The sequence below is a fragment of the Sciurus carolinensis genome, chromosome 4 (genome assembly GCF_902686445.1).
Source record: "Sciurus carolinensis chromosome 4, mSciCar1.2, whole genome shotgun sequence".
NCBI classification, from domain to species: domain Eukaryota; kingdom Metazoa; phylum Chordata; class Mammalia; order Rodentia; family Sciuridae; genus Sciurus; species Sciurus carolinensis.
The window spans coordinates 112720663-112730800 of record NC_062216.1 but is presented as its reverse complement, the minus strand read 5'-3'; the positions used below and the strand labels follow the sequence as shown (position 1 = coordinate 112730800).

The window sequence follows — 10138 nt, the reverse complement described above, 5'->3', positions numbered from 1 at the left end:
ATCTTTCTAGGGATAATATGGCCAGGCTAATTATCACATGTTAATTAGGTAAGACTCAATTATATGAGCAAGGCTTGCCGGTCCAGCACTTTGGGGGTTTTCTAGTTCTTTACCTAGTGTCTCTGATTTTGCTGGGAGAAAATGATTTCTTGCTCCTAGGCAAACTAAACCCTCAAATTAGGGAAGTGGCTGTCTCCTGAGCCCTATAAAGGGGGAGTCAAGATCACAAGCTGGTGAACTGCCTCACAGCTAAGGCTTAGCATCTTCTTCCAGCTCTCTGGCCTCCCTAACATGAGCCGCCAGTTCACCTGCAAGTCGGGAGCTGCCTCCAAGGGGGGCTTCAGTGGCTGCTCGGCAGTGCTTTCTGGGAGCAGCTCATCCTCCTACAGGGCAGGGGGCAAAGGGCTTGGTGGGGGCTTCAGCAGTCGAAGCCTTTACAGCCTGGGTGGCCGGAGCATGTCCTTCAATGTGTCCAGTGGCAGTGGACGGGCAGGAGGCTATGGGTTTTGTCGGGGCAGAGCCACAGGCTTTGCTGGTAGCATGTTTGGCAGTGTGGCCCTGGGGGCCTCGTATCCATCCACATACCTGCCTGGGGGCATCCACCAGGTCACTGTCAACAAGAACCTCCTGGCCCCCCTCAATGTGGAAGTGGATCCCGAGATCCAGAAAGTGCGCGCCCAGGAGAGGGAGCAGATCAAGGCGCTGAACAACAAGTTTGCCTCCTTCATTGACAAGGTGGGTCTTTCTAGAGAAAGGTGAGTCTAGAGCTTTCCTGTTTCTTCTACCCTTACTGTCCTTGAGCGGGCTCCAGGTCTAGAGCAGAGAAAGCAGGGACACCTTCCCAGGAGGCAGACACAGCACAGGACAGACCAGAAAGGAGCTGGATATTAAATCTCAGGGACAGGCATCTGCAGGGAGAGAAGAGCTACAAAGTTTGGTCTGGGAAACTGTCAGGAGGCATAGAAAGTGGACTTCAAGTTGATAAGTGGGAGAGTGACAGTTTTTGAGCCTTATAAGCCAGGGAGAGGAGAGGCCAGTGGCAGTTAGGCCTCTAGAAAGTCAGGGGCCCTAATTCTTCCTCCTAGGGGACGCAGACCAGTTCAGACTTGGTCAAATGAAAGACTCAGCCTGCAATACACCTAACCTAGGAGAGGAGCTGATGCAATCATGGGTATCAGGGCAGTGGTTCTCAAACATGGTCCCTGAACTAGCTGCATGGGCATCACCTGGACACTTGATAGAAACACATATTCCCAAGTCCCACCCAGACTCCTGAATCAGAAACTGTGGCGTGGCACCCAGCAATCTGCATTGGCTGGCTCTCTAAGTAATGCTGATGAATGCAGAAGTTTGAGAACAGCTAAGGAACAAAGTGGTGGGAGGGTCTTGAGAAGTAGAAATTTCCCCAGAATAGGTAGCAGGGGAAGTATGAATAGGAGTGATCCAGATGGAGGTGGCAAAGGCAGTCTAGGGAGAGAGCCAACACAGCATGGCAGGACTGAGGATGGGGATTGAGGATGGGTTTGTGAGAGTGTTGGATGTATGGTGGAGGAGGGGCGGAAGGGCTGGGCACATTGTGAAGAGCATTGACCCTGTGGGTGATGTGGAACCACCAGACGGTGTTAAGTAAGTGAATGACATGATATTTGTGGACTGTATTTTGAGAATACTTGTTTACCCTGGCCAAATGCTCAGATTGAGATTAGAGCTCTGAGAATCAAACAATGGAGGAAGGCTCAAGATCCAAGAGGAGCTGAGCGTTGACCATCTGGCTGGACTGGGAGAGGCCAGGAACAAGGGGACAGAGAGTAGGCAGAACATAGGATGGCCTATCATGTTCTAAGCAGAAGGGCCCAGGAGTGGGACAGCCAACCTTGGCCAGCTTATTGTTTAAGTACTCAGAGAGGTAGCTCAGGCAGCCTTAGGTAGGTACTCACCTTAGAGAGGTAGCTCAGGCAGCCTTAGGTAGGTACTCACCTTAGAGAGGTAGCTCAGGCAGCCTTAGGTAGGTACTCACCTTAGAGAGGTAGCTCAGGCAGGCTTAGGTAGGTACTCACCTTAGAGAGGTAGCTCAGGCAGGCTTAGGTAGGTGCAGAGGAGACAGGAGGTTTAGATCTCAACAGATTGAGAGGGCAATGAAGATGTTGGGGTCTTCCTGATCTTAGGGACTGTGTTCAGAGTGAGGGCCTTCATCAGACTAAGGGTCCTAGGTGGGGAGGGACTTGAGTGGCATTATATAAGGGTTCACCTATTAACATAGACTAAGATAACACTTCCTTCACTGTTCTCTCCACATTGACTATGAACTAGGTTCAAGGTGGCTGTTGATTTGGGTTCTAGGTGCGGTTCTTGGAGCAGCAGAACCAGGTGCTGGAGACCAAGTGGGAGCTGCTGCAGCAGCTGGACCTGAACAACTGTAAGAGGAACCTGGAGCCCATTTATGAGGGCCACATCAGCAGCTTGCGGAAGCAGCTGGAGACACTGTCCGGGGACAGGGTGAGGTTGGACTCGGAGCTGCGGAACATGCGGGACGTGGTGGAGGACTACAAGAAGAGGTGAGCAGGGACACTTTGCTGGGCTGGCTGCCTCCTGGGGTTGGGCTTTCCCAGCAAGCACTGGGACCTATGCTTCTCTGCCCAGGCAAGACAAGAGCTTTCTGTGGGTGACCAGGCAGGCTGGAGAGTGGGCAGTCAGGCTCTCGGGCAGTGCCAGGGCTGTCCTGGCAGGCATCCCTTTTTGGCATGTTCTTTGCTGCTGCCCACCTGAGAGCCTTGTGTGTGGACAGCTCAGGCTCTTGGCTCGTAAGTGTGCCCTGAGTTCCAAGAAACCCCCGAATAGGACAGGAGATGGAGTTTCTGTTGGGCTTCTCCTCTCACTTCCCTTAGGTCCTGGACATTGAAGCCACGCTCCTTCTTGCTCTGGCGACAGTTCTGTTTTCCTTGGCACTCGTGCCTCAGGATGGTGTGGAGTTGTGGCTAAGGGAGTCAGGTAGCAGGGGTTTTCACAAAAAGCATGGCTGAAAGGGGCAGCAGTGTGTTTCTATGATTTGGATGCTGAGTTGGAGGAGGAAGAACCTCCTCACTCCCCAGGCATCAGAGGAAATTTAGACCCAAACATCCAGTCATAGGCCCAGGACCCTGCCCACAACTCTGGCCAAGTGGTCCTAGAGTTTGGACCACTGCAAAGATGTAAAATAATACCTGTTGAAAGATATGCAATGTGAGCATCTCTGTTCTCATTTCTCAATGAGAACACACACATGCACATGCACACACGCACGCACGTCCTTCTCACTGGTGCTTTCTTCAGGTACGAAGAGGAAATAAACAAGCGAACAACAGCTGAGAATGAATTTGTGGTACTTAAGAAGGTAAGGAGGCCTGACCTCTGGTCCCTTAGGTGTGGGCACCGGGGTGAGAGCAGAGGAAGGCCTGAGGCCTGTGCTCCCCAGGGAAAGCCTGGGGCTGGCGAGCCAGCAGAGGAGACAGAGGCTTGCCGCTCGGGACCCTGGACACTTGAAGGTGTCTGGCACAGACCATTTTTGGTGTGTGTGTAAGGGAACCAGAGTCTAGCCACTGACAGTCAGTCCCCACCTCATGCCCACTGCCTAGGACATAGGACAGGCTCTGGGAGGGGCTGAGATCAAACTTTCACTCTGCTCATCACTGGCAAATTGCCATGACTGTCCCTGGCTCACTGACTTACTAGTGACCGCCACATGGAGAAGCAGTCTCCCTTGGCCTCTTTACAAAAAGAAGTGGGAGGAGTTACAGAGGCCTGGGGAACTTGCCTGAGGTCTCACAGGAAGTCCTGGCTGGAAGTCAGGTTCCTGCCCCTGGGTCTTCACCCCATTCAAGCTGCCCCAGGGTTGGGTACCGGGTGTCATTTTGTGGGAGAGGCTTATATAGCCTTGCCGGAAGGCTGTGTCATGAGGGTCTCTGGATTCTCCCTAGGATGTGGATGCAGCTTACATGAGCAAGGTGGAGCTTCAGGCCAAGGTGGATGCCCTGGATGGAGAAATCAAGTTCTTCAAGTGCCTTTATGAAGGCGTAAGTCCCACTTGCTCACCTCCATCTCTGTTTTCTAGAAGGACAGAACTATGTTCTTCTTATTGGTAACTTTAAGAGCCCAGGGGACTGGAAATTTTATAGGTCAAAGGCAATATAATCTATCAGTCCCTGTCTGGCCTCCAGAAGTCCCTCTCGCCTCTTTCAGGTTCCCCATGGTTCCTTATGGGGTTCACACTGAACTTCAGTCAAGCATATTCTCATTCCCACTTGTCCTCTCTTTGATGTTTCCTGGGGTCTTGGCAGGAATCCCCAGGGATGGAGTTGGCACTCCTCACCCCCTTTCTGCTTCTCGTATGAGCTAAACATCCATGGGTTCCTGTCACCCTTACGTAGTGGCTAGGCTGTTGCCCTCTACTCCCCAACTCCTATCCTGCCTCAGATGACAGACATAAGGGCTACTTTCTTCTTGGTCTACTTAAACCCATTTAGCAGTTTTTCGATGTGAAATTTTGATTTTTTTCGATATTGAAACATTGGGCTTATAGACTTTGGGGGAAGCAATTTACATCTGTTTGGAATGGTCTGGGGCCACCCTTTTGGAATGGGGCCATCCCCTTGGCACCTTCCTCTGGTCATGAAAAGCACTGAATGCTTTCTTGTCTCCCTGCAGGAGATTGCTCAGATGCAGTCCCATATCAGTGACACATCTGTCATCCTGTCCATGGACAACAACCGGAACCTGGACCTGGACAGCATCATCACAGAGGTCCGTGCCCAGTATGAGGACATCGCTCTGAAGAGCAAGGCTGAGGCTGAGGCCCTGTACCAGACCAAGGTGAGGCTGCACACCTGGCCAGTCATGTGTGTGGGGAGCTCCATCTAGTCTCTGGTGTGTCTGTCCACGACCCTCTGAACTTCAGCCAAGCGTATGTTCTCATTCTTAGTGCTGTGCTTACTGGGAGCACAGTACTGTCCCCTGACACTGGAGAAAGCCTGAAGGAGGAAAAGACACAGCTGAGACCTGGGGATCCACTTAGACTGATGGCAGCCGGTGGAGATGCACACAGCAGGGTGCAAATGAATGTGATGCTCACAGAACCCAGACTGGGGAACTAGGGCAGGTAGGGCAGGCCAGGACTGACTTCCTGAAGGCAGAGTTCTGACCTGAGTCTCAGGTAGGGGAAACATGAATAGTTAATGCCTCAGCTCCATTATTCATTATAATAAATTAAGGGATCCTTCAGTGTGATCTGGGATCAGGTAACTCCTACCTATTCATTCAAGTCCTACTCCAAGGATGAAGGGTGAGTTTGAGTCCCTTAGATCTTAACTTCTCTAATGGGTTGTGGGTGGGAAGTGATTCTAGATAATTTGGTTTCGCATATCAAGATGGCGACTCTCTAATTGTTCCTTGCTGTTTATCAGACTCTTTCTCTAGGGAAATCACTCTTGGAAGAACTTCTTTCTTTCTCCCCTGAATCCTTGCCAGCCTGGGATAGAAGGTTTGGACTGTAGTTGGGAAGGGAGGTCCTCAGGGTCTCAGAGATAACACAGGTCAGGGTTTCTTGATATAGTTACAGATTTGAGTGCCTGGTTCCCAGACCCTTCCACATTATTGTCTCAAGTCGGGGTTGGGAATGGCCATGTAGCCTCACCACACTGAATTTTCAGGAGCCAGTGCTCGATCCCAGTCTGTTACAACCTCCAAGCCTCTCCAGAGGATTAGGTAGGTCTGCATAGACACACAGACATGAGTATTGGACCATTGGCTGCTTGGAGTTATCCATACCTCTACTTCTCCAGTTAGGGGTCAGTACCTACTGAGCAGAATATCATTGGTGGAGTTCTAATTATGAGTGTTTTAGTTATTTCCCTTTTCAAGATGAAGAACTGGGGCTCAGGACATCCAGGTAATTTGCCAATGGCATTTAACTGATCAGTGATGGAACTGGATCTGAACTGAGGGGACTGATGGTGCTTAAGCAGGAAGTCAGGAGGTGACTGAGGAAGAAGCACCGACTCTAAGCAGGGCTTGGCTGGACTGAGAGCTGAGTGGCAGGGTGGCGCTCACCTGCTTGCCTTAGGAGTGTTTGGGGTTCCCTCCTACCCACACAGCCTCGCAGAGAAGTGGGGAGAAGCCTCTGTGTAGGGTTAGCACTAAACATAAGGAGCATAGAGAGGCTTCCCCTGCCTTTCTGAGGACTTGGCATCCCAGAAAGAATCTTGAAACTGAGTCTGTGCTGGGGCTGAGCCCTCAGGGACAGAGACAGGGCAGTGTATGTCCCTAGAGTGCTGAAAGTCACACCCATTTTGTGTTCCTCTTAAATCAAATTCTGGGCTAGAACTCTCTGTTGACTACTAGGCAGCAATAATCCAGTACATGACCTGAAATTCATGGCAAGACATATTGGGGTACAGGTGACTCCACCCCTACCATAGATAAAAGTTCCTCCCTGCTAAATCCTCCCTACCAGTCCAGCAAGAATTCCATAGCCAAGGATCCAGCTAAGGTGTCAAGGAGAGGAAGTCAAGAAAGTATGAATGGACAGTTTATCAACTTCCTCTTCCATCCATTCATTCATACATTCATTCATTCACCAGAATTTTCTAGAGCACCAGCTAGGCACTGTGTTAGGTACTGGTAATGCAGAAATTAAAGATCCTGTCATGCATGCATTCTGAGTGTGACAAGGAAGGTACAGAAATGTGCCATTGTGGTGTGGTATGATCTTCCCTATGGACTAATGTGCCAGGGACAATGGGAACAGAATTGCATCTAACCAGGGGATGAGGGAAGGCCTCCTGGAGGAGGTGGCACTGCCCTGTGAGTTGGAGCTAGCTAGGGGAAAAGGGAGAATGGATAGGGGAGGGGTTTACAGGTGGAGGAAGAGGCTCAAGCAAAGACTCTGAGACACAAGAGTGGGTGAAACGTTCTGGGGAACCCTAGAGCTATTTGATACTGCTGGGAAGTCAGGTGCTGGGCAGGGGCACTGAGAAATGAGCATCTTGATAGCTAGGAGTTTGAATTTGACCTTGCCCTTGAAGGGCTACAAGGATCATAATTGGGGCTGTGTGTTACAAAGCTGTGGTGTGGAGAGGATGGGATTTCTGGTAGTCATCAGTGAGATGAGCTGTGATTAAGGCAAACAAAAAAGTTCAGGGACCAATGGTTGAAGGGGAGGTTGTTGATGGGCTGGTGAATCTGGGGGACCCTGCCTACCTCTGCCATGCTCCCCAAACTGTCTCTGTGCCAAGCTGGGCTCAGTGAGGCCCAGAGCCATGTCCCTGCGTTGGCCCCTCGTTCTCCAGTTCCAGGAGCTGCAGCTGGCGGCTGGCCGGCATGGGGATGACCTCAAACACACCAGAAATGAGATCTCAGAACTGACCCGCGTCACCCAAAGACTGCGCTCAGAGATTGAAAGTGTGAAGAAGCAGGTGAGGGGCTGGGTTCCTGACTCACCCCAAGGAGGCAAGGGCTTCTCTCTCTTCATTCTCCATCTCAGAACCCCTTTCTCATGGAGACCCTGCTCCATTCCCCCTCTACCTGTTCACTCCCATTTGAAGTCTGGAAACATCCAAGGGTCTTTTCAGAAAGCCTCAGGGCTCAGAATAATAAGCCTCCTGGTACTAGGTTGAGGAACTCCACCATCTGCTGGGTCCCTGGCCTAGGAAAGGGGGCAGGACAGAGGAGGGTCCAACCACCGTGAGCACTAGGAGGGTGAAGTGAGGCCCAGGTGCCTTAGAGCTTGGGGGGAAATGCCACTTCCTGTCCCTCAGTGCTCCAACTTGGAGACGGCCATTGCTGACGCCGAGCAGAGGGGTGACTGTGCCCTGAAGGACGCCCGGGCCAAGCTGGATGAGCTGGAGGGTGCCCTGCAGCAGGCCAAGGAGGAGCTGGCCCGGATGATGCGGGAGTACCAGGAGCTCCTGAGTGTGAAGCTGGCCCTGGACATTGAGATCGCCACCTACCGCAAGCTGCTGGAGGGCGAGGAGAGCAGGTGAGCGGCAGCCTAGGGGCTGGAAGAACCTTTGCCATCCTCCCTTCAACATAGTTCCCAGAGTGTGGGCGCCAGGCTGCTGGAGGGCAGGAGATGCTTCTTGGCTCGCCACCCATGGACATAGTCTGGAGCAGCATTTACTCAGATGATGTGACAGCAATGTCCTTTGACTCTTCAGGGAGAGTCTCAGCTTAGTGCTGCCTTGTCTTTAAGACCTCTCACAAACTTGCACAGAATCCCATGTTAATAAAGAGACAGTCAATCCCAAGTGCAGTATATCTAGTCCCCCTCAATTAAATTGCTTTATTTTCATTATTTTTATTTTTGCTAGAGTGGGTGAAACATTTTGGGGAACCCTACTCCCCCCCACCACAATATGGTTAAGTAATATTGATTTTCTATTTATCATGGTGATATAAAACTTTTTTAAAAAAGAGAAATGCATTTCTGATAAAAGGCAGTCAGTTAAAAATACTGAATCAATAACAGTGTAACCTGCACATGGTCACAGCAATAGTTAGAAAGATAGTTCATGAAGCACTTACGTTTGAAAAACCCCACAATATAGAGAGAAGTTACTGGTCTCAAGTCACATAGCTAGTTCATCAGTAGCAGTTCCTGGTCCTAACATCTCGACCTGTGTGTTTATAGAGGGAGGAACTTCCCAGCAATACAGGGGTATTCAAGAGAAACCCTGAAGGAGGGACCCTGGGAGGGACATAGGGGACCCAAGGTCCCTGGCCTCCATGCCTTTGAAGTGGGAAGGATAGATTGAGGAGGGAGGAGATACCTAGAGGCAGCAGGTGCAGGAACTCATGGAGGCCCAGCTGGCCTGGCTGTGACTTCCAGGCTAGGATTGAGGCAGTGGTGGGGGCAACCCGGAATTCATGTGATGGAGACTCAGTTGTGTTTTCTCTCTGTGCAGGATGTCTGGAGAATACACCAATTCTGTGAGCATTTGTGAGTATTTCATATTTCTAAGGGAATATTTTTAGGTGATCAACAAACACACCCCACCCCACCCCAGCCTTCCTGCATGAAGGAACTGTGGCCTCAGAGTCCCACCTCCCCTCTGAGAGCAGAGACCTCTGCACTGACGTGCTGTGTGAGTCAGTTTTAATACTGACCCTACAGGGTTCAGTTCAGACCAGGTTCCTTCTAAAAGAGATGCTGGTAAAAATACCCTACTTCAATCTATTAGAAAATTCTTTGAAAGAAAAAACCTAAGAACGCATTCTAAAGTGAAATGCAAGAACAGGGCTTATCTGGTGCTTGAGCTTCTTCTGTCCTTGAAGGTCTTGCTACTGTTATTCATTCCAGTAATGAGCAGGGGCCCAGTTTGGGGATCCTGAGGAATCTGGGCTGTTTTTCCTCATGCTTCGACTACTTAAGAATTGAGCATATGTCACTAAATCAAAGTTCCCAGTGACTGTGAACTGTTTGCTTAAGAGAGAGTCATTTAAGCTAGTTGGCACTGGAGGTTGGAAAGGACTCAAGGCCACCCCTGTCTGGGACACAAACTGATCCCCTCTCCCCCCTCCTTCACAGCGGTCATCAGCAGCTCCACTTCTGGGACAGCGGGCGCAGGAGCTGGCTTTGGGCTCAGTGGTACCAGCACCTACGGCTACCGTACCAGCTCTGTTGGCGGGGGCTATAGTGTGCTGCCTGGGGGCTGTGTCACTGGCAGTGGGAATTGCAGCCCCCGCGGGGAGGTCAAGGCCAAGCTGGGCAGTGCAAATGACTTCAAGGATGCCCCAGGGAAGACTTCAGTTCTGAGCTCACCCACCAAGAAAACCACCAGATAAAGCGGCAGACAGCCTGTTCCCAGCATCTGCCCCCAGCGTTTTCTCTGGACTCCCTTCTCCAGAAGGTCCTCTGTCCTGTCTGTTATCATCTCCTTCTTGCTTTTCTTTGTCACCCACATCTCCTCCTTCTCGTTGACCTCTCTGCCTTAGTTTTCTTAATCAGAATCCCGATTCTGGGCTGGAGTTGGCTCCCTCATCCTTCTACCTCCACACAGAGACCCCCTCAACTCAGCCTCTCCTTCCTGATGAGGACCTGGCCCTTTCTTTGCCTGCCTGGCTCCTTACATAGGAAGCCCCTCTCTCAAGAGTGGCCCCAATTCTCCTG

General features: G+C 51.0%; 1 protein-coding gene across 1 annotated transcript; it reads left to right on the top strand.

Moving 5' to 3' along the window:
- The first annotated feature begins 291 nt into the window (after positions 1–291).
- Positions 292–9813, top strand: LOC124982521 (keratin, type II cytoskeletal 73). Its single transcript, XM_047549305.1, has 9 exons — positions 292–735; positions 2341–2555; positions 3310–3370; positions 3954–4049; positions 4681–4845; positions 7320–7445; positions 7788–8008; positions 8934–8968; positions 9557–9813. Exons 1-9 carry the CDS (start codon positions 292–294, stop codon positions 9811–9813), a joined length of 1620 nt encoding a protein of 539 aa, XP_047405261.1.
- The last annotated feature ends 325 nt before the right edge of the window (positions 9814–10138 follow it).

Bases quoted from the DNA above. Each gene is read 5' to 3' on its own strand.
- LOC124982521 (XM_047549305.1), top strand. From the start codon at position 292: ATGAGCCGCCAGTTCACCTGCAAGTCGGGAGCTGCCTCCAAGGGGGGC. The intron at 3,371-3,953 runs GTAAGGAGGCCT...GATTCTCCCTAG, and splicing joins AATTTGTGGTACTTAAGAAG to GATGTGGATGCAGCTTACAT. The intron at 4,050-4,680 runs GTAAGTCCCACT...GTCTCCCTGCAG, and splicing joins TCAAGTGCCTTTATGAAGGC to GAGATTGCTCAGATGCAGTC.